The 24563-nt window shown below is 31.4% G+C and overlaps 2 protein-coding genes across 2 annotated transcripts in view; one reads left to right on the top strand and one right to left on the bottom strand.

Moving 5' to 3' along the window:
- The window catches only part of LOC129227619 (U3 small nucleolar RNA-associated protein 4 homolog), a 76526-nt gene extending 58411 nt beyond the window's left edge, over positions 1 to 18115 (top strand). Inside the window, exons 12-18 of the mRNA XM_054862206.1 lie at positions 2344 to 2483; positions 3073 to 3262; positions 6157 to 6263; positions 6544 to 6639; positions 11372 to 11542; positions 17037 to 17126; positions 17983 to 18115. Of these exons, the coding sequence (XP_054718181.1) occupies positions 2344 to 2483; positions 3073 to 3262; positions 6157 to 6263; positions 6544 to 6639; positions 11372 to 11542; positions 17037 to 17126; positions 17983 to 18093 (905 nt within the window). The 3' untranslated portion in view covers positions 18094 to 18115. The remainder of the gene's footprint in view (positions 1 to 2343; positions 2484 to 3072; positions 3263 to 6156; positions 6264 to 6543; positions 6640 to 11371; positions 11543 to 17036; positions 17127 to 17982) is intronic.
- A 424-nt stretch (positions 18116 to 18539) lies between these two features.
- On the bottom strand, positions 18540 to 22583 carry LOC129227733 (DNA repair protein RAD51 homolog 1-like; the record flags this gene model as incomplete). The annotated part of the gene is given in 4 exon segments (XM_054862338.1): positions 18540 to 18663; positions 20818 to 20939; positions 21541 to 21670; positions 22470 to 22583. Coding segments are annotated over 4 exon segments (490 nt in total), but the record flags the coding sequence as incomplete, so codon positions are not given.
- Positions 22584 to 24563: the final 1980 nt, after the last annotated feature.

The following is a 24563-nucleotide window of genomic DNA, read 5'->3' as shown; positions in this document are numbered from 1 at the left end:
ACCCCTCCCCCCATGATTTAATTTACATTCTTTAATAATATATTGTAACTGGTGTCTGATTTCTGAGGTTCACCAGTATTCTAGATTTACTATTTCAAGATGCTGCCTGTTTAATTTGAAATTAGGGTTATACTAATTAGAAGGCTTCATAAAAAGGAGGAGGTTTTGAACTTGTCGGATTTGTTTTTTTTCTTTGTACAATGTTCCATAAATTTTCGAAGACACCTGTACCGATTCCTGTACTCTTTTTTTTATTTGAAACGGTGTCCTACCCCGGGTGTCTGAAAATGATCAAGTCCTGGTTTGTTGAAATCGAGGGCACTCTTCATATATCATACTCACATTAAAAGCAATTCATACTTTGTTAACTTTGTATATCGTCCCACTTAGTGAACCGGTTTTTATGATTCTTTTGTTTAGTGGGTAGGGGGTAGTTTAACTTGGGTTCTAATTCTTTGATTGACCCTAGTTGTTCTTTAGAGAAAGGTCATGGGTAAAAAACAATAAATTTCATGTAAATTCTCTTACAAACGATTAAATATAAAACCCATTGTTAAAAAAAATGCCGTAAAATAAAGGTATTGACTTTCTTTACCCGCATTTAAAGAAAGTGCTAAAGAACATTATTACTAAGACTAATTATAATGAAAATTTTGAATTGAGGATTCTCTAAAGCAACCACATAAAAATCATTCTAGGGGAATTTTTTATCTTCATCTATAATGGGGCTATGTGAAGAAACGTGCGAATTTATCACGAGTTACATGACACATATTGTTGTAAAACATAAACTACAATTTTACAATTTACACTGTTACAATTTTACAACTTACAATTTACACCTTATTTGTAGTTTGGGAAACTGTAAACATTTAAATGGTTCTAACTAAATACTGAATCCACGCAGTCTACTTGTCATCAGAAATGAGATGTGTCAATTGTTGCATTTCTGCTAATGCTTGTTTAACTTGAGGTTCAGTTTAAAAAGTTTAGAGGGTTCTAAATCAGATAGAGCTATTCCTTCAAGTCTTGACTCTGCTGAGAGCTACATATGCTCGTCCTTTCACTAAGTTCTCTTTTTCTAAATCCATGACAGCTCTATTGACTATCGAGGGTTGTGTGATATTGCTATGAAATAAAACGAGGGTATTGCTATGAAATAAAAATTTCAATTTACAATGTTTCAATTTTAAAATTTACTACTTACAATTTTAAACTTAAAACGATTTCTGTTGGTTTTTTAGTGCCTTGTGCATTTGTTTTTGGAAAGGAAACTTTGATAAAGTCTAACCAATGATGAAGACATTTTTTTTTTTGTACATTGTTGTGGATTTGAAAAAGCCTTTCTTCATAGTCGTCAGAAGTTTCCGAGACGCTGTGGTTAATTTCTTTCTTTATCATGCTCATCTTAGCCATTTTCATACTCGTGTATTCAACGTTTTCTTACTCTAGATGCATGTAAGAAAGGCTTCAACGTCATATACCACATACTCTATCCTACGTACTTAATTTATATTTATACTTACACTACTAAAAAGCAAAATATAAATTACTTTTAAATTAAAAAAAAAATCACCTTCAAAAAACACCTACAAACTGAAAAGCAAAAAATAACTAATTAGACTTACATACTATTTCCTACCCGAACCTAGAAATGAAATTTATTTTAAAATTCCAGTACAAAAATCGGCTAAACTGAACATTTAATTATAAAATAAATACAAATTTTAATTACTATACAATGAATTATTTTAAATACCTAACTAATTCTATACGATTTCTTAATTTTTAATAACCTTTTGCTGTCGGAGCCTCCTATAAACTACCACCTAGCATAACTGAGTGATTTTAGTTTTAAAGACTAATTTCACGTTTAGTTTAATTAGTATTCAAGATTCGGTGGGTTGTCAGTTACGTTAGGTAGTAGTTTGTAATAGGCATAGGTAATTTTTTCTATGTGTGATATTATGAACTGAAATTTTCTCTGGTGGGAAGGGGAGGGGTGTTGACAGTTTCTTCCTTCAAGTGGACTCTGTGCTCACTGTTCAGATTGCTAACTTACAAAACACTAAGTAAAATAGTACAATAGAACATGTATCATCCTTCTGAACTCAAATTTTTTTACTTTGTTCTATTTTTCTCTTGAAAAATATTTAAAGTGATACTTTTTTCTAAATAGTTTTGTCAATTCCTTTTTCTTTTGTGAAAAAATAACCTACATGTTTTAATTAATTGCACATTTATGTATGAATTATATCAATTTCAATAATCAGTGTAAATATTGTAAGAATTGATGGGTACTTATTTATTCAAAGTCTTATGGGCTTATGGGATTTTTTGCAGGCTCTTCCACCACTCCCATCAATTTGTTGCAGATAAGAACGAAAGACAGCGAAGCTGTGGTCTCCTGTTCTCTATCATCTGATTGCAAATGGCTTGCTTATTCTAGTCAATACAAATTAAGATTGTTCAATCTTCATTTGGTTAGTAATTGCTGTACAGATTAAATGTAAAAGAGCTTTTGACATAACAATAGATCATAACCCTCATTCAGTTAAATGAATATTTTGAATTACATTTAATATTTAACTATAGGAAAAAAAAAGAGATTTCCCTGCTGAATCATTAAATTGGCTTATAATGTTTAGCACTTACTTAAATTTTAAGTAAAAGATATTTTTTTCTGCCTATGTTGAGTTGAAATAAATTTGAATGTTTCTTTTGTCATGAACAGAAAAAACTAATTTGAGAATGTTTTATTTTTTTCTGCTTTTGTTTCAATTTGAAAAGTATCGTTGATTTTTCCGGACTTTTGACTCATATACTCCTGTTGTCATGAAAAAAAAATCCTTCATATGCAAACTGAATTGGAAAAAGAAAAGAAAATGGCTACTTTTTTGTCTCCCGCTAATTTTTCAGGCATCTTGAGTCGTTTTCTCTCTTGAAAGTCGGACAACCATGTCTGTGTATTGCTTTATCAAAGATTTACTGTTTTATGTTTTCAGTTTTAAGCCCTTAACCAAAATTTATTAATGAAGTAGAATATAATGTAAGAGAATTTTATATTTACAGGAAGAAGATCCTCTGGCTTTGAAAATTCTGTCTAAAGTTTCACTACCCAGTAATATTTCAAATACAGCAAGCATCATATTATTTTCTTTAGCTCCAACTAAGATGATTTTTTACTGTAAAGGAAAAACCTATATTCTTAAATGTGATACAGAAGCTGCAAAATTAATAGCTACACTACATGAAGATCCAGGTAAAGTTTAGGTACAGTTTTTAGTATGGTAACCAACGCATACATTTTTGAATGAATTAATATTTTTAGTTTCATGAGTTAAGTAATGTCTTTATGAAGGCTAGGTTAGCAGGATAGTGAATTTTTGGTTTTAGGCTAATAAAATAAAATTTGAATTTGTTTTATGTGCAACATCAAATTATTTAAGGGCAATATTAGTGGTGGATTTACATATTTGGTAGCCCGTCACAATGCATTTTGGGGACCTTCTAATAAACATTTTTTTGATGTGCAGTTTTAGATCCCTTATATGTTTGGACGGCCCTTTGCTGTTGCAACCAGGGCTGTGGAGTCGGAGTCATTCGAAAAGATGCCGACTCTGACTCCGGGTTTCTTTTTTTTCTTTAACTTTTACTGATTCTCCTTGCATTTTTAAAATAAACTGACTACCTTTTGGTTTGATTACATGTATTAAGGCCCAATAATAACAAAATAACTGTCATTGGCAACCAACCGGCTTGCTTGTTTATCGAACCCTCTGTAATAGACTCTGTCTACGCCATCACCTAGTTTGCTTGTTTTTTCACTTATAAAAACTGTCAGCAAATGCATTTGTTGTTTAACATTTTCTAAGTAATCACTTGCAAATAAAAATAATAATATATTTTTCCCTCGATCTCAGTTATAAAATATTAAAAGGAATGTATGAATCGCTTGAGCAAGTTGGGAAACTTCTGAGGGTGCTTAGTAAATTCAAATAAGTGTTGGTTTGGCCCAAAAGCTTAAATCCAAAAGATCCAATAAAATATAAATGTTGTTTTTTTTTTTTTTTCAAGCTAAAGACTTTATCTAAGAAAGCTTGGCTCTCACTAAAAAGTTCAAAATAAAATCAGTATATCAGTTCTTGGTTACAACACTCAATAATTGTAGTTAATCCAAAAATCTTCTTATTAAGGTTAATTCTAAAGCTGCCAATAAAACTAAAATTAAAAATTGAGCCAAGAAATGTAGGTATAATAAAAGCTATTCGTACAAAGCTGTATGCTGCCGCATTTTAAGTGAAATTTACTCCAGACGTACATGTACCCGACCTCTCCCCACAATATAGTGCAATATTTTTGTTTGAATTTTTAAGATGAAATTTAAGATTTATTATTTGGGATTTTTTTCAGAATTGAAGTATATCAATTTTTATAAACTCTGAAATTAAGTTGATGTGTTACCCACAAGATGGGTGTCACCCAGGACAGGGAATGGGCCGCCCCCTCTAAAAAAGTTTTTTGACTTAGCAAAAAAGTTTTTTTTCTCTCAAGTTACAGCTTTCAAAAATTGAAAGCACAGGATTTGATCAACATCTATTTGTTAAAAATTAAAGGGGAGCATATATTAATCCTTTCCCGGTCAAAGAAAAAGGGGGAGATTTTTAAGTTATCTCACTTTAATCGCAACTATTGAATAATTTGATTTTCAAATTGAATTTCTAACTTTGTATGCATCTTAAGTTTATAGTAAAATACAATGCAAAAATTTCATAAAAAGGAATTAATATTTCAATCTCTATTTAGTGATCTTTCCTCTTCCCATGAGGATGGGGATTTGAAAAACAAAATAAATAAATATGTAATTAAGTCAGAGTTGGAGTCGGACATTTCAAAATCCAGGAGTCGGAGTTGGAGTCGGCCATTTCTCTTCCGACTCTGCAGCCCTGGTTGCAACATATGGGATTTTGTAAATTTTACACTGTGCATAATATGCATTCAAAAGCATTTTAAATGGTTTTAAAATATTTAGTTTGCTTTTCCTGCTAAAAAATAAATTTAGAGCAGCAAGGAAAAGATTTCTTGAGTACCTTAGGCAAGGGCACCCAAAACTTAGATGTTTTAGGGGGAGGAAATTTTAAATTTACCAAATAAAACTTAAAACGTACCAAATGAAAAAAAAATTGAACACATACACATACCTGCATCTAATCAGAAGAAGTACTAGGCATCATTGGAAAAACAAAACTAATAATTTATCCTTTCTTAAAATAATTGAAGATGAGCCAATTCTTTCCTTGAAAAGAATTTTCATGGAAACATTTTGAAGAAGATATTCTGAGAATGTTTTATGAGTAAATGGTACCACACACACACACACACACACACACAATTAGGAGTGTAGAATCACAGAAAAAATTTTGAAAGCATTTCTTTTGGCAAATTAGAAAAACGTATAAAAGTAGAAATATAAAACATGTGCAGTATATTCACAGTTGTAATAACGTGCGGTGACTGTTCGTTAATACAATGCATACCAAAAGGTTAGAGACAACGAATTTTCCTGTTTTACATGTAAAAAAGAGAAGAAACAATTTCAAAACAACTTAAATCATAATAAATATTCATACAAAAATAATAATTTTTAAAATTTATAATACACAATCACAGACTTAGTTTAAAAATTCAAACTTTCCATCTACAAGCTTAAAATTTCCTTTTTAGAAAACTGCGCATTTCTAGGCATCTTGACCATTGTTCAGAAACAGAAAGACAGGTTTCCTTTTATTTGAGTTACAAAATGTATGCATCATGACTAAATAGCCTTGTAATATGCAAATTTTGAAGAATGATACTTAAATCAGCTTTTAATATCCATTGTTTATTATATATTTTTGGGATAACCTTTTTTTTTTCTAAATTAGATCTATGATCAGTAAAAGTTGTTTCAACATTTTACTATTTTTAGTTCATCAGTATTTATTTGCATAGTTTTTTTTTTTTTTTTTTTTTTTTTTTGTCTTGCTTTCTCATTTAGTTAGCTAGTAGTTTTTTTAAAAATGGTCCTCTATAAACTTCTGGAACACACTTTAGTAACTGCTGATATGAAATACAGTTCACCAACGTACAAAAATTCTCATACCCATTTATGTTTAGATTGTGAAGAAGAGGTTCACTTGATGGATCTAAGTGGTAACAATGCATACTTAGCTTGTGGTAGCCATAATGGAAAAGTTGTAATATTTTCTCTGGAAACCAACAAAGTGAGTACTTCACACTTCTAGTGATTCATCAAGATCTATGCTTATTATATTTCTTTTTCTTTCTATTTTACACCCTTTATTTTTGCATCAGGCCTGCAAACGCTAGTAGTTACATAGTTAAATTTTGTTTATTATTACATTTCTTGTGTAATCTTTGCAATGTTTGCAGAAACCGGATATGAAAGTTTTGCCCTATAGCTATTATCCCATGTATCTGAAATAATAATAATAATATTATGTTTGAAGGTATTTTTGTTTAAAATATTTTTCTGTTTTCCAGGTAATTTGTCGTCTTCCGGTATATAAACATCAACCAACCGCTTTAAAATTTGATTCAAGGTCCGAAAATCTAATTGTTGTGTATAGTGATCGAAAGGTAACTATTTGTATCCGCAATGTGCTTTCAGCTAATAAGATTGCCATGATTTATTAGTAAAAATGTAAGCAAAATATTGTTGCCTCAGAGCAACAGTGAGATATCTAATCCCAGAAATAGCACTAATAAAGGGTGTCCCAAAATTAACGCAAGATTTGAATTTGCCGCCATTTTTGCAATAAATGGTTGGCAACCCTGAAAAAAGAACAATTTGGCAGCTGAGAGTTTAGGGTAATCAAAAATGGAGCGTTATATGATACAATAACGCGCTTTCATTATTGAACAATTGTTTCAAAAATAATGAAAGTTGATACTGGTCAAGCAGTTACTGTTATTGGTGCTCGGTATCGCAACACGGTAATGCACGGGTGGTTGTGGGCTTGTTGACATAGACCTTTGAATTCAAATAACCCCATAAGAAGAAATTTAAAAATGTTAAATCACAAGATCTAGGGTGCCAATTCTGATGATCGAAATGAGAGAGTACGCGACCAGGAAATGCCTTATGCAGTAATTGAAATGTTTCACTCTCTCTAGCTGTACGGTACAATAACAACCCATTTTTACTAACCCTAAACTCTCAGCTGTCAAATTGTTCTTTTTTCATGGCTGCCAACAATTTATGGAAAAAATGGTGGCAAATTCAAATCTTGCGTTAATTTTGGGACACCCTTTATATCTTACTGTTGCTCTGAGGCGATGATATGGAATTTTAACATCACATCTTCAATATCTAGTTTTTTATGAAAATAGTAGTTTTGTGGACAGTTGACTTCATTTGATAATTTAAACCAAGGGTTCTCAACTTTTCAGGTTTTACACCCCTCTCCCCCTCTTTTGTACACTGGCGTAAAGGCATCCATCCCTCCACTCTCATTGTATATGGTTATTTTAATACAAAAAGCACAACAGGAAACTGAATGTGTTTAGGAAAAATGAAGATCGTTTGCTACTTAATAGTAAAAATCTAGATGATATCAGGCACAAAATTTAACTTTTCTATACCAAACCACACTTTGCTTTTCACATATTGTTATTCGAACATATGAAATCCATGAAGCGAAGGAATAAATACAAATTTTCCTTTTTGGTAATCTATTTGAGGTTGGTATGCGCATCAGTCAAAATATTGATAGGGTTGACACTGTTATTTAATACTCACATGTGACCATAAATTAAGTAAAATATTTTATCTTTCCCTTTAATACACTCATGCCTCCCTTGAAATTCTTCTTGTACATTGAGAGACTGATATTTTAAACAATCTAATTTGTTTCACCATTTATTTGAAAAAAAAATTAAGGCCAAAGAAATTGTGAAATTCTGTCTCTGATGGGCGGTGGGCCTGCATCTAGGAGACCCCATAGCACCTACAACCTTGAAATTTTGCACAAAATTACTTCAAGCCCCAAGGGCTTGCACCTGGGATTTTTATTTTAAATTTTGATTAATTTTTTTAACTTAAATTTCACACAAATCAGCCTTTTGAAGGAATGAAAGATTTGCCTCATCCCTTATTTTTTGTGGTAATTTTTCTGTGTAGTTGAAAAGAATTTTTTTTTCTGCATCAAATAAAGCGTTTCAATTTTCTCAATTAATTCACAACTCCAACCAACTATAGGGGGCACTGTAGCCACTTTCTAATGGCGGACAAAAAAGGTAAACGAACCTAGTAACGAAGAAAATGCTAATAAGCCTAGTAAATTTTGTTCGTATGCATGATTTTTTCGCTTTATTCTTTTTAAATTAATTTTCAAAGTCTTGTTGATATTCTGGCCCATGTAGAAAGAAATGAGAATTCAAGAAGCATTACTAAACGTTAGAAACTAATGCAAATTACGCAGTTCGTAGTTCTAAGCAGCCATTTCCACGATGTTGAATTCGATATTTATCAATTCTTGATAAAACTAAATAATAATTGTGGCCTGACAAGACTAACAATTAATGTTAGAAAATTTAATTATATGACATCACGAATTATTGTTAAAAGAAGATGATACTTCTTTGCCTTGCTTGGCTAGCGCTAATTGTTTTGCATTTGTAGCCGAGTTATTTTTCTCAAATTGCCGAATCGGTTAATTTTAAATTTTTCTGTTTGGTATGTTTCTAATTTCTGAGTTATGATTTAATTATGTCATGCTATGCAAATCATCAACAAAGTTCTCATGTATATATGGTGGTAGTTTTCTTTTCAATTGATCTACCATTATTTCTTTTTACTTATCGAATTCTGTAATCTTTCTACCACTTTATTCCACTCATGATAAAAAATAAAAATGGTTTAACTAACATGGACGGAATCTCGCCAAGGGTACTTAGCTTGCACAATACTAAAACTATAACCCTAAACAAATTTGGCGAAACCTTTCCGCTGAGAATAAAAGCAATAAAATAAATTCTTTCTCAGTTAAACATTTTTCATTTCGTTCTACGATAATATATTCAAGAAAATATTTTGCATACTGTCTATTCCAATTAAATGCTGCTGTAAAATATCGTTTGTTAAATTAATTTAAGATTTAAAAACCATATTCTTACAAATTCACACAAAACAATAAAAAAATAACGTTATCCAAGTTTGTTAATCCAGAGTTTTCTTGTGTTAACGCGCTTTCACCATTTCTCAATCAACCCACTTTTTAGAAAGAAATAAGGAAAAATAACATTATTTTGAGAAGCTCGGGAATACTACTAAGAGACGAAACAATTTCTGTTGCTGAAAGCAATCTAAGACACGTAGATTGCGTTAATAAATACTCAGAACAAACTGCCTGCGTTTAAGTCAACAGACACACGTGGAATGAAATGTGGCAATGTTTTAGTTTTTTCGGCAGCTTTATAAATCACCGCAAGGTAGCAAATTCGAGCGCTGGAGTTGCGAATTAGAACAGCAGCTATAAGGGTTTCTATTTTAACAAAAAATCCTAGGCTTAACTTAATTCAAGCCCAGAACTAAAGAGCAAAATATATTACTAGAGACCATGAATTTGAAAGTGACTTTCCAACTGTACAAAACCACCATTTTGCAATGCTCAGGAGCCCCTGAGCATCTATAGCTGTGCAAGTTGGTACAAAGTAGTTTGGAACTTGGGGAAAAGGGTGCTGTTGAAAGGGGTTTTTTCCAATGGCTCGGCTATGCATACAGTGGTGGTAAAAAAAAAATTGTATCACCCACACCGCAAAGGAGAGGAATATCATCCCGACTGCATTCAACACACAGTCAAGCATTCTGTATCCCAGATGATTTGGGGATGTATTTCTGATCAAATAGTTGGTGGGCTTCACTTTGTGCAAGGAACAGTAAATGCTCAGGTGTATACTGGCATTTTAGAGGAGAAATTGCTTCCTACTATCCGGGATCACTTTACTTCAGTTCCAAATGTCATTTTCCAGGATAATTCTGCTCTGTCCATAGGGCAAAACTGGTAAGCAACAGTTTAAAAACCTTTATCTTGCCATTAGACTTAAATTGACACTGAGTTAAGTAATTTTTTTTTCTCTAAACTCACACGCAGGTTCAGAAATGGAAAAATAAGCATCGGGTCAGCAGTTTGCCTTGGCCCGGAAACAGTCCTGATCTATGTAAACAATTATCGGATTCCTGCTGTTAAATGTTTATTTCATAAGTTTTTGCAGAATTTCACATACATGCATCGTTAATTGGTCGACCAAAGCTCCTCACATAATCCCATTGTTCTGAAAATGCGAGGGTGATGCAATTTTTTTACCAGCACTGTACACCTAAATCTTCTGATACTTGATCAAGGTTAATCAGTCTCAAGCAAGATTAATCAGTCTTGTTGCTAGTTTTTCTCTCCCCCCCCCCCCCCCCCCATTTCTTGAGCCATTGGACCCTGAAGGACATTAGCCCTCCTGCATTGCGGGTACACATATCTGGGCCTGATGTTGGGCCTCCATATTAAAATACAGAGAAAACAATTCCTGACCAAACTATTTGACACAGTAATTTTATTTATAATTATTTTTATCATAGCTACCAACCTCAAGATTAAGGAAATAGGATCACTAAAAGAAAAAAAAAAGTGTACTGGGGGCTACAATAGGAGCGAGAAAATAAGAAACCAAAATGTGCAACTCTGATAACACACTCCGATTAATAATTTTCCTATTCGTTAAAAAATAGAAAATTAATTTTCAGATTTACCTCAAACGTAGTTCGACTAGGTGCTTATGAACGCCCTCCCCCCCCCCCCTAAAAAAGGGAACTTTAAAGAAATGAAATGAAAAAATTAACAATTTTGAGCTCATTTGCTGAAAATGTTGTGTGTTCCCCACAAAAAAAGTTTACTACAATAATTCAATAACTAAACTTAGTTAAAGAAAAAAATAATAATCAACTTAAACTGAAAAATGAAATAAGCAAATTCAAGCTAGTTGGTAGCATATGTCAAAATAGTTTCCAATCCTCAAAATAATTGAAATGTTTACAAGATGCAAAAGGATTGTAATCTCATGATCTTCAGGGCAATTTATAGAACATTTGTTTCTACTCTGGTCTACAAAGTTTTTACTTTGATCCTTCTAACTAGTTTTCATAATTAAATTGCAACTTACAAGCATTTTGAATGTGGAGATTAGTTGTTTTTGCAAAAGTTGCTATTTGCAGGTTTATTTTATTTTAGTTCATTTGTATTTAAATTTTATGCAAGTATTTATAGCATTTTATCATAAAATATTTATTTATTTTTTAAAAATTTTACTATGTTTACAGGTAATAGAATATTCAATTGCAAGAAATGCATACACTTCCTGGTGTAAACAACAGATGTTAGTGGATTTTCAGTCAATATCCTTGCATCCTGTGACATCAATTGCTTGCTGTTCAGATAAATTGATCTTAAGTGACGAAAATTCTTTATATTTATTCGATAAAGCAAACCAGGTAATACTTTTGTTATGCAACTTCGTTGAACATAAGAATTATGGTAAATGCCATATAGTTTTTGAGCTTGTGTATGCAGCTGTTCAACTTGATCAGTGGTTGGAAAAACTACATTTTTTTAGTAGCAAACTACAACTACTTTATTACAAATGTAGTTAACTGCAGCTACAACTACTTTTTTAAAATTGTAGCAACAATGAACTACTTTTAAAATGTAGTTGCTTCTTCGCTACTTTTTTAAAAAAATAAATAAATAGCATTCACACTCAGAGCATTTGGGGATTGAACGAAAAAAAAATTCAAAAAGTGGTTTAAACTACTAAATTAGCTTATTTGAATATGGAATATTATTTCAAATAATCTATTAACCTCACCTTTTTTTTTTTTTTTTTTTTGGAGCCAATTTATCGTTCTAAATCATTTTGTATGATTTTTATGAATATTCGAAGGCAGTATCAAAAACTTGAAGGTTGAAAAAATTCAAATTTTAAATCTATTATTGCTAGCAAATATTAAGTTTAAGTGCTAGAAATTTATCAAATATTTATTATTTCTTAAGTATTTAAAACTCTTTAATTTCCTTCAAGAAGTAGCCTTAATTGAGAGCTACAGATCTAAATGTGTTTGTTCCTCTGATCTAAATTGCAATTACATGGACATATTTTATTGATTTGGATCTTATGGTTATGTTATGACCGAAGTAAGGCGTTTTTTAATTTGCTGTTATTCATAATTGTTAAATTAAATATTGGTTTCTAGCATTACGCAAGCCAAAAACTTTAATTTTCCATTATAGGAATTTAGTTTTGGACACAATCTCTTTTCCTACATCACTGATAAAGTGAAATAAGAACGTTTTTTCAATTCTACCAAATAATCTCAAAAATGTAAATTTATTTAGTAATTGATTTATGTTTATACAATTGGACCCTGATTTAACAAACCTCTATTTAACCAATTTCGTGATTTATCGAATTTTTCTTTTTCCCCAACTAAAATGAAAGCAAAAATCGCTATTACTGAATAATAAACCCTGAATTAATGAATTATTTTAACAGCTGAAAAAAAAATTTTTTTTTCTTGTTAATTTGAGTTAGGAAATATTGAATTATTTTCCAAATGTTGTATCCATATTCTCCGAAGCGGAAAAATACTTTTCTTAGAACAGCCATTTTTGACGGGTGATGGGGAAACCAAGGAATAGTGATTCTGATGCAGAAAGCGATAATGAAACTCCTATTAAAACTTACTTTTTCAAATATTTACATGGCCTGAAAACTAAAAACTAATCTCATGCAGCAGGCTGCAAATGACACATATTTTCTTCTCTCCATAAGTCGAAAGAGAACTATTTCGAGTCAAGAATCAAGGAAATTGTCAAGCATTTATTGCTCAGTAGTTTAAATTTTCAAATTAATTAGTGTGTAATAAGTCATGGAATGCTGCATAAAAAGTGTACACTTTCTAATTATGGATATTTTTGTGCAGTTGCTTATTAGGGATTTTAGATAAGGTAGGTGCAATTTTAAATTTTTTTTTTCACACCCCAATATTACAAATAACCCCGATTTAACGCGTGAACAGGTCCTGCTCTTGGGGTAGGGGACAAATTTTAGTTGCGGCATATTTCGTATTTGAAACGTATTTTTTAAAAGTATGAATATTTGTTTCAGCGTCATAAAATTTACTACATCACTGCTAAATAATAATAATAATAACACTAATTTGGAGTGTGTACCAGTGCTTGAATATGCAAAACATAGTTCGGAAGAAATTCAATTTAGCTTTGGAGGCGGCAAATTGCATGATTTAAAAGTCTTTTAAAAATATTAATATCTGTTTCAGTGCCATAAGTAGCACTACTTCAATGCTAAAAAAGATAATTTAAAGTGTGTACCATTGCTTGGATATGCAGAACTCAGTTTGAAATTTAAGTAAAAACTCACTTTAATTTTAAGCACTTAACAATTATCTTTATTTTATTAATATATTATTGTTATATTATTATTTAATGGGAGGTGCCGGCACTTATCAATATCGCCAAGGGCTGCAGAAGTACTAGAGCTGGCCTTGCGCATGGAAGTTTCTATCCCGATGAATTCAATAAATCAGGGCCCAACTGTATATCAACACTCAGTCACTAAAAATGCAAAAATAAAGAAGTATTAAAAGGATCCCAACTGTTACTAATATTCATTATTAAATATCAATCAATAAACTATCCAAAATACAAAACATAGCTAAGGTAAGTAAAACATAACTTGGTTATTCCATCCAGAGACCATCAATTAATATTTAAAATGTTAATAACAAGAAGTTAATTATTTAATAACACAAATATAATATTTGACTTACAACAAAATATTACAATATGAGTAACAATTTTTGAAAATTGCTTGTATTTTCATATTTTTTGATTTTCTGAGGTAATTTTTTTAAAACTGGATTAGACTGCATACTGTCTGACCACGGATTGTATGGAAAGACAAACATCCGTTTTACAGCCGGAAATGGACAAATCTATTATTTTTAGCGATGTCAGCTTTTGCAAAAGCAGAGTCTCATTCAAATGAGCGGAATACGTGCATCAAATTTTCACTTTTCCTCCTCATTCAGATAGATTTGTCTCATCTGTACGTTTGAAAATTCCATACAATCCGTGGTTGGACAGTATGTTATTACATAGCAAAAATATTATCAGATAGGTGGCGTTAAAGCAGAGTAAATATTTCACCATTTCACTTTGCTGCATATTTTCCTACTGCTAGAGATTGTCTCTTTCATTCCCTATGGTATTTTTAGGTTGCTAACATTCCTTCTCTTTTTCATCAAAAAAGCTCCAAGTACATCGTAGTCAAGGTAATGTGAAAATTAGAGCAATAAACAGCAGCACGATTGCACTTCTCGCATTTTCGACCTAACCCAAGAGAAGTGCTATAGCTCTTTGTCGCACTCAAATGGTTAAGAAACTTAACCATCAAAAATTGACTAAAGATGCTTTATATGGTCGCATATGCTTCATGTAATGTTTACATCAAGCTTAATTGAATTTTCCAATCAAAAGCTACTGAGAAGACCAAAGCATTCATTTGCTTTCATCTAAATACATTGTGTTCAAAAGTTGAACTTTTTCGGCACCGATTTAATTCTATCATGCACAACGAAATCAGTAAAAACTCATCCCTTGTAATGACAGACTTATTCTTTAAATTTACAAAATATGTTTGGACGTAAGAGTATTAAAGGTGCAAGAAACAAATGAATAAATGAGGAACAAAACACACGCTTAAATTTAAGCCTTCATCTCAAACAAACATGTTAAAATTCCGTCATTACAATATTGTTTTCACGAACCCCCTTGTACCTCTCACAAACCACCGGTGAGGAACGGATGATATATAAAATTATTTTAGATGCTTGTAAACACTTCTTGCAATGCTTTTGACCAATTTTTAAATGAATATATTGAAATCCAGTTGCAACGAAATATCTGTTTTAACCAAAGATATTTTTAGTTATAATTTGATTTCCATTACTTTACATGAATACCATTTCAGCAAACAAAATTTGTGTTCCCTTGCTGTTTGTTATAACAGGATTTCACTGTATTATCATTTCCCCCATAAATAAGTACTGTATTTAAAAGGCAATGTTATTCGGCATTATATTGTACAGCACAGTATTCTAAATTAATAAAATGAATGTAGGACAGAAAGATATGAAGTATAATACTCTACATACATCATGCCTGATAATACTAATAAAGTGGAACTTTAATGATAAAGGTAATAGAATAATTATTACAGTAAAGCCCCTCTTAACGGACAATTTTTAATTCCCCAATTTCAAGACAAGAAACGTTATTGAAACCCTTTCCTGCAAACACCCCTCTATTGCAGACAAAAAAATTTGTCCCATTAGTGCCTGCATTTGAGAGGTTTTACTGTTCTATGAAGTAATAGTTATTCTTATGATGATGAGTGGTATTGTGCAGCTGATCAGATCGTGGTTAATGTCCTCTTGAGTGGACCTGCATATCAGGTTAAAATTTGCGTGAAAAAGGAAATAATGGCCATTTGAACTTCTGCATTTCATGGAGATTGTTTTGGTGCATCAGACTTCTTTATTATGAAGGAGGTTATTTTTGTTTGCTGTAAGAGTTTGGGGATGAAAGTAGCCAATCTCAGTTGCTTACCAGAAATATTATACGTACCTCTGTGCTTTGCTTCCCAAAAATCTCGTGTTAGCTCTGAGAGACTCCTAAACTTCAAAAACTTGCATTATATCCATTTCTCACATGTTAGATCACATTGTTCCGCTAGTCCACTGTATTTGGTGAAAGAAATTAGTCTGAATCTTGAGAAGGGGGTAAAAAATCCTACGGTAATTTTAACAGGTATATTTTAAGCCTATCCTGTTAAGAATTACGACAATATTTTGACCATTGCAATTTCCCTCAACAACTAAAATTAAAAATGAAAAAAAAAAACTCCGAATGAGTCATAAATGTAGAATTAAGAGGGAAATATGAAGATCCTTTTAAAAGCCTTTTCTAAATCAGTTACAAGTATTTTATTTGTTAACAAATATAAACTGGCTATAGATAAACAGTTTAAATCATTGCATTTTCTTTCCTTGTCGGCTAACAATGAATTCGGTTATCAATCACGCGAATAAAGGCTGAACCGTATTTAAAATATGCTTTAAAAAAACGTTATAGTTCAAATTCTATATAACATAGTAGTTCCAAACATATTCCTATCAGACGCTGAAAAAATTTTTTTATTTTGGTTCTAAATTTTTAAATATGTTTTCACTGCAAAAATTGTGAAAAACTTTTTAGAGGTTTTTAATTAATATCTTCGTTAATTAATGTCATTTGAAGACTCAACCTAGCTAAAGACACTCTTGATCAACTCACCTTTGGAACAAAAAAACTTTTTCAAAATCAGTCCATTCGTTTAGGCACTAGAGTACCACAGACAGATACACAAACATGTCTAACTACCTTTTGTGTATCGGGGGTCAAAAAAGAAAAAGAAATATCATCTTAATGTTAGTTTTTTTGCTCCTGATAATGTCAAGCACTAATATTGACCATAGTCCTACAAACAATCCTTACTCTTGCCTCCTTTAAAAAAGTAAACTTAATTGTCATACTTGGTATGAGGGCTGAAATAACTGCATTTTGGCTACTTTCTTTGTTTTTTGAATTCCTAATCCTAATCTCCAGATTCTTAAGCAGAATTCTTAAAGTTCAGTAGTTCTTATGATCCTTGATATAAGTTGAATTCTCCTATCCACTAAATGAAATACAGGAAGAGTTTTTGAAAATAAACTTCAGCAATTGTTTTGCCTTAAAGTCCCTCTTTTTTTCCTCTTCAAAAAGTACATGTGAAATACTATATTTATTGCAGGACTTATTGGAGCTTTTTGTTTTATTACACTATTAATAATGTTAATTGTTCAATGTGTTTCTTTTATCTTTTCTTAGTTGCAGCCTCTTAAGAAAAGATTGAAAAAGTCAGAGGTGGAAGAAATTGGTTTTAATGAAAACACATTTAAAAAGGTCACAAAATATGAAGTAAGTAAAAATGTCATTTTTATGCAGTGAAACAAATTGAAAATAATGCATTCTTAAGTAGGCACGCTCAGGGCCGCTCCGTCCCTATATGCGAGGTTGTCAAGGCATGACGGTGCCAGTGTCGGAAAGGCGCCAAGCTCTAGCAATCAAAAATTATCCAAATGGAGGGAAAAAGTATCCAACCAAAAAATAAAATTGAACTTTTCATTATATCTTATGATGGTGGCGAGGAAATTTTAATGCTTATTTAAACAAGCAATCTGTCTCACTGCCCACCTGAAAGGAAAAACTATTGCCTGATGCATTACAATAGGATTTTACTTCCTGAAGTGGAGCCACGCATGCTATTTTGGTAAGTTATCACCCTCAAATTATTGGACACTAAAGTTCCAAAAGTGTTTTTAAGACAATTTTCGATGAATTTAAGGAAGCTCTCAACTGGAAATTTTTAAGAATTGAAGTCTTAAAAACGCAATTGCTAGCCATCTTTGATGACGTTAAGAGAAGGGATGAGGTTTGGAACTCTCCATTCCCAAATTTTTGAAATTGGGGCTCCAAAGCTGCATTTTATCATTGGGATGTTATGGGGAGAAGAGGTTTGGGAGCTTGCAGCATTTTACAAAATTGAAAAATGCGATTTTCATTGGGTCCCAAACACTTGAGACTGTTGTAGAAACTTCTCATAACTCGAACTACTAATAACTCGAATGCTTTAGCCGTTCCCTTGGGACCTTGAGCTATCCAGAGTTAACTGTTAATTTGTATTGAAGGTATCATTATTACATAAAATCTAGCTTATCAACATTGTTATTTGTTTATATGTGTATATATATATATATTTTTTTTTTCTTTGCAGCATATATCATGTATTCACTCATACAATAATGATGTAGTACTTGTACAGATTCCTACAGCTATATTAGAATTGTTACCACCACCAATATGGAAGAAAAAATATGGAACTTAGTTTTTTAATAAAACATTATTTTTATCTATTTTTAAAAGTTCAGCTTTGTATTTTTTTCAACACTTCTCCAAGTAATGTTTTTAGAGATAAAAAATAAATATGCAAGTTAAATAAGTAGTATACATATCCATTATAAAGTGTATGGCTCAACCTTCAAACTCCCTCATTATTCTGTAAAATATCTAGTGTGTTTCTCTCGATATGATGTTATTTACCAACATTGACCTACTTAGCGTGAACATAAAGTTAAAATAAGCTGTATGACATTTAATTTTTTGTTATTTAACCTTCAATAAATGAGGAGAGCATAACAATTGCTTATAAGCAATTTTATTTTAAAATATTAATTCTGTTGAATAAAAGTCTTTTGAAGCACTTGAAAAAATTCAAGCTGTACACGAACTATATACAAAATGTTTTATGAAAACAAAAATGGAATATTTAGTTTATTCTTTAGCATCTCCGATTCCATCAGCATTAATAGCAAACATAGCTTCAGCTTCAGGCAAACATGGTGAGTCATAAATTTTGCAGATCCTTGTTTCTCCTCTGCCTTTCCTTAAGTACAGCCTATAAAGAAACAGGAATGATTAACGACACATATTGATACTTATAGGATACAACATTTATGCTTCATAGTTTAAAATGTGGCTGAATTCCATGATGAATAAGGTTTTCCCTGCCTTTTTAAAATTGGAAATTTTACCATAAGACTATTTTAAAAATTAGGGTGTTAATAGTGGTCCAATTATTGAGCTGCATGAAAAGAAAAAAAAAGTCTTGCGAATGTCTAAGTTGAAATTCAATTCAGAGCATGTTGCAATTTTATTATTTTTTGACTATATGCACCATCATCTCTTGGTAACTTTGGTTTAAAATACAGTATTTTTGAGTGCATATCAATCCCTACTATTTGGGCAATAATAGTAAGACAGGAAATTTATGAAAAAACTGGTGTATTAGATTATTACCACTCATGAAAATGCCAATTTACTAAAATTCTCATCCCTGTTATCCAAAGCAACCAGTTTTTGAAATGATGTGGTTCAGGTTAGTGATGTTCTGGATATCTGTATCCATGGATATCCAAGGAAAAATAAAGATCTGTATCCGCATCTGTTACTTTTTTGACTGATCTTTTCTGTTCTAAAAATTCTTAAATATTTGAATAAAAGACTCTTTAAGTTCCGTTTAAATTAGGTTTTATTCCCTATTTAAATTATAAGGTATCCTTTCAGAAGCCAATGGCCATCTGAGACTTTTTTTTTTTACTTTGGGGATTCTGTTATTCTTCATTTTGGTTTTTCTCGACATCCTTCAAAAAAAGTGAAACAAAATTCTCTATTTATAGTTTGTAAAAGTTTTCCCGGCTTTATTATTCCGTCGGTCAGAGTAATTTGGGTGGAATGGGTCAGCGCTGCATTTATGCTGAAATAAAATGCGAAAAATTATTTCTAACCTATCTAGTAGCAGCTTTACGCTCTTGTATCCTGTATCCTACATATACCGAGCAAGCTAGAAATAATTTTTCATTCTGTTTAAGCATTAATGCAGTGCTGACCCGTTCCTTCCAACTCTTCCTCAATTTTAACGGAGATTTTTTTTTAAGAATAAATCATACTCTTTATTATATTTTCACCGTAGATGATTTTTTGAAGAAACTGTTATTATCATGACGGGAATACCTTCCGTAATAAATTTTACACTTGGATAGTTGAATTGGGCAAAAAAAATTTGAGATCCGTACATCTTGACACTAATGATCCGGATCCATATCTGCAATTTCTTTAACATTTTGAAGTAAACCGAAGATGAGTGATGAGTTCTGAGTACAAGTAATGGAGGCCCTTTGTTTTCATTTTATCCATTCTGAGATATTCTTTTGATGATATTGTAGCTCAATTTCAAGCAAATGAAGCAAAAAAATAATGAAAGTGACGATGGTAACGACAAATATGAAAAATTTAAAGTGGGAGAACCCTCAAGTGCTCCCAATTTCTTGTTGATTAATAAAATGTGAAATCTCATAATTTTCATTTCCTCATAAATAGAGCTTTCTATGGGGGAAATATTGTTTGAAAATCTGTAACTGCTACAAAAGTTTCATAAATTTAAGAAATAGTAGTTTCCCAAAAAAAAAAAAAAAAGAGAAAAACTTTTAACATGAAAGACCACTTTGTTTAAACCAAACCACTCTGTCGAATAAATATCCTAATTTTGTAGAATTCTTAGCAGGATGTGTTATGCAACTGTCTTTAAATGAAAGTTAGTCATGAGATTACAGCAGGACATAATACTAATAGAAATGTGCTCTACATGATAGTCTTGTCACTTTGCTTGGGAAATCTAGTATTGTGAGCAACTTGCTGAAGACACATATGGATAAGGAGAGAATTGAATGATGAAAGTTCAGGAAAGCATACATTTTTTAGTGGAGGTCAGATACAAGGGAGGCTTACATACAAGTGTTTTGACATTATTGTATTGCTCCCTCAATTGCTCAAAATATTTCCTTAATTGATATAATAAAAAAAAGACTTTCTTCTGCTGTATCTGGTAGATCTTCATAATTAAATTGGACACAAACTAATAAAAACCTTAGATAAAATGTTTAACATTCTGGTTTCAGACAAAAGCAGAGCACTTGATTTATAAAATCAACTAAAATTCAGAACATAAGATTTAAAAATAAAAGTGCGGCGAAGCATAACGTTTATTTCCTACCTAGTTGTCGAGGCATGTGCAATGATGTTGCCACCAATGGGCTTTTTTGGATCTGCTGTAAACATAGCTGCTCCATCAACTTGAGCTACTACCTGGTTTGTTATCACAACAGCTACTCCAAACTATGAAAAAAGAAAAACACAATGCAATATTTTTCAGATTTTTCTTTCATTTTGTAAGCACACCATTGTAATTTAAGAACTTCATTACATATTAGATTCACGAGGAAGATATAAAATGCTTTTTTCCCCTTACAAACTGCTTAAGTTTTGTGCTTAAAAATTAGTTCATGATATGGTTTGGTTTGTCTAAAAATAAGTACATGTTTTTTGCAATAATGCAATACTTTTTACTGTCCAGAAAATTAAGAGGACATTTTTTTCAGTTATTGGGTAATTTGGCAATTTTGAAAAAACAAATTTTTCTTTTTATCACAGAATGTTCGATTGAAACCAGTTACTTAAAAAAGAGAGACCCATTCAAAAGTGAAATGCATTCAAACTACAAAACATAAAATTTGCTAAAAGTAGTGATAATAATCTATATGCAAAGTTTCTTAGTATTTGATAGTTACTAAAGCAGAATGGTTTCCTGGAGGAGATAGTGCCATACATCTTAATACATAGTTGCCGTACAAGCTTAGGCAAAGACAGACTTGATCTCAAAACTGCTTTTTCATGCTATTAAAACAAGAGGCAAAAGTAAAAAGTTTGGATATTGTACCTCATCTGAAAGTCTAAGAAGCATCCTTAAAAACTTTGCTAAGTGCATTTGCCTTGCAGATAACTCTCCTCTTCCAGAGAAATCTGTACGATACAAAGCTGTTGCACTATCGACAATCATTAATGCATACCTATTAAGCATATATATAAAAACAAGATTAGTAGTACATATTTAATAGCAAAAATATATAACAGCTTATTTTAAAATATTTTATCATTTTACAAAAACAGAACAAAAAATATAAAATGTATGGATGTTTTAGTTTTGCACAACTTGAAAGGTTAACCTTTCATTTTTTAGTAGCATTAGCCAGAATATTTGGAGCTAGCCTACAGATGTAATATAAATGGTTATGGCCCTGTTCCCATAGCGTGATAGTTTAGACTCACACACCGTGCACAAATACATTCTCTACTGTGCAGACACATTTGCTGCAGAGATGTGCAGTGTCTGATAATCGTCAATTAATATCAATCTTAAACATTGGCTATCGTCAAAATTTGCTGGTATATTAATGAAATAGTTCACCCTCCTGCATTCATGGATATATAATTGAAAGCAAAAGGCATTATCTTACTATAAAAAAATATCTATCCTCTGTATGTCTTTATTTTATGTTCTACTTTCCATTGGTTGAAGTATTTATTTACCAATGAAGAATGAATACATGGAAAAAGAAAAATATTTATTATCCTCTAAATTTGTTTCGCAGAGCAATTCGAGAAGTTGAAACTATCAAGATTTAAAATAAAATAGATAATATTTAAGTGTGACGCTACAAAAAAAATTTTTTAAGCAATTTTGTGGCCGGAAAATTATTTTGTAACAGAAGAAATTTTTCATGCCTTAATTTTTTCTTCTTATTAATTATCTTAAGTTGTATCTAAAAATTGCTTTTGTAAGAAAAAAAACAGAAAAAGTATTTTTACCGAGACTCGATCATCATTGCAGCAGCTTGTACCAATAACTGCATTTGATGATCTGTGTTATAAGCTCTGGCAACAGCAACATTCTCCAAAACAGCATCAGGAGATAAATTATACCTGACAAAAAACAATATTTAATATTAAATTACAATGACTTTTACTGTAACTGAAATTTTTAACAGTACTTTAAGTTTTTTTTTTTTTTTTTTAATAGAACACAAAATATTCGTTAACAAGAAACACAAGAAAAGGAAGGAAAAGTAAACCAATTTTTTAAAAATCATAATGGACTTGTAAAATTTTGTTTTAAATTTATTGTTTCTAAAAACTATTTCCATTTCAACTATCTTTAACATGTCTACTTCACACATCTATATAAATAAAACAGAGAATATATATGTATGTGTGTATTTTTGTACACATGTATGTTACCTATACAAATCGAGTTTACATTGGAACTCGACCAAATTTGGCAGGGAAGTACTTGGGAGCCCAAGAAGAAATGTAGGAGGGTTTTCAAATGCCAAAAAAGTACCAAACCGATTGAATTTTAATTATAGGATTCGAAAATGGCGTTTTACTATAATATGAGGGCAAAAAATGCTCTCAATGAGAAGAAAGATCTGTTGCCAATTTTTTGTCAGGAAATTTTATTTATTTATTTATTTATTTTGTTCAAGCCTGATTGTTGAACATGCATCCTTGACAAAACTTTTATTTTCAAGGTATATCCTGCAAAGCTGGGCGAAGCAGCTAGTTTTAAATAAAACTGTATGGAACATAAATGAAGACAAATTTTTAAATCAAATCAATTAGCTATCAAGCTATATTAATATTTTTACAAAAAGCACTTTACTTTGGGAAATGAAATTTGTGTTTCCTTTTCATGATGAGTCATTGGCATATAAATAACACAGACCAACATGTTTTTTGGTGTTTTGAATTTGATAAGTATCTTTAGCTAAAACGAGTACGCTGATTCTTAATATAAATTTGGTTTGAGCCCATCACGTCAAGATTTTTTACAAAATTAGAAAAACCTTATGAGATATTTTGCATTAAAGCAAAAAAGTACCTTGTTGATATTTCCCAAATTGCATTGAAATTATTTCTTTAAAATGTCCCACCACCAAGAAAACCAAATGTCAATCACCAACAAAGCCAAATATCCATCACCAAGAAAGACGAAGGATAATAAACACGCGACTAAGGACAGTTTACATGACAGAACAAGTTGGGTTTTTCACCCCTCTGTATGTCAGCCCCATTAAGACTTCAGAGTTGATTTTTGGTATACTTAATCTCTAGTGGCCCCTGACAAAACCGTGATACAAATCCATTTAAAATGTTTATTTCATTTCAGTGGCAACACTTTTTCGTTTTCACATGTGCCAAAGTCAACTTGAAGGTATCGGCAGTTGTTTACGAATTAGTTAGCGTCAGCTGTTTGTAGCATTTTTTTAAAATTAGTTTTGTTTTCTGAGTGTTTAGTGCGACATAATGTCATCAAGAAAGTGTAAAAACAGTCCTGATACATTTTGTTACGTGTGTAGTGATTCAACAATAACAAAGCATGAACGAAACATAACAGTATTTATTAAGTAAGCTTATCACGCTCACTTCGATGTAAAGCTTGGTGATCAGGACAAATGTTGGGCTCCACACAAAGTGTGCTTTTAGTGTTGAGCAACTTAGAAAATGGACAGAAGGTACACATAGCTCTTCATCCTTTGGCATTTTTATGGTATGTAGGGAACCAAAAACCATGGAGAAGGATGTTACTTTTGCACATGCAAAATCAAAGGTTATAATTTGAAAAATAAACATACAATTCAGTATCCTGATTAACCATTTGCTACACGACCTGTACCTCATGGACAAGGAATTCCCATTCCTCCACCTTTTCACACCATCCAACAGCAATCATGAGATGAAAGTTCAAACAATAAAACCGATGAAGAAAAAGCGAAAAAAACGATTTTGTTATTAAAAACCCCAACAAATGTCTAACGTAGATAAAACTGAGGTTTTTTTTAAAACAAACAGCTCAATTTTGTTGAAATTTTCTGTTAAATGCAGTTTCAATAAATATTTTCT

Source organism: Uloborus diversus, chromosome 8, assembly GCF_026930045.1.
Source record: "Uloborus diversus isolate 005 chromosome 8, Udiv.v.3.1, whole genome shotgun sequence".
Taxonomy (NCBI): Eukaryota; Metazoa; Arthropoda; class Arachnida; order Araneae; family Uloboridae; genus Uloborus; species Uloborus diversus.
This window is presented reverse-complemented; position numbering and strand designations above follow the sequence as displayed.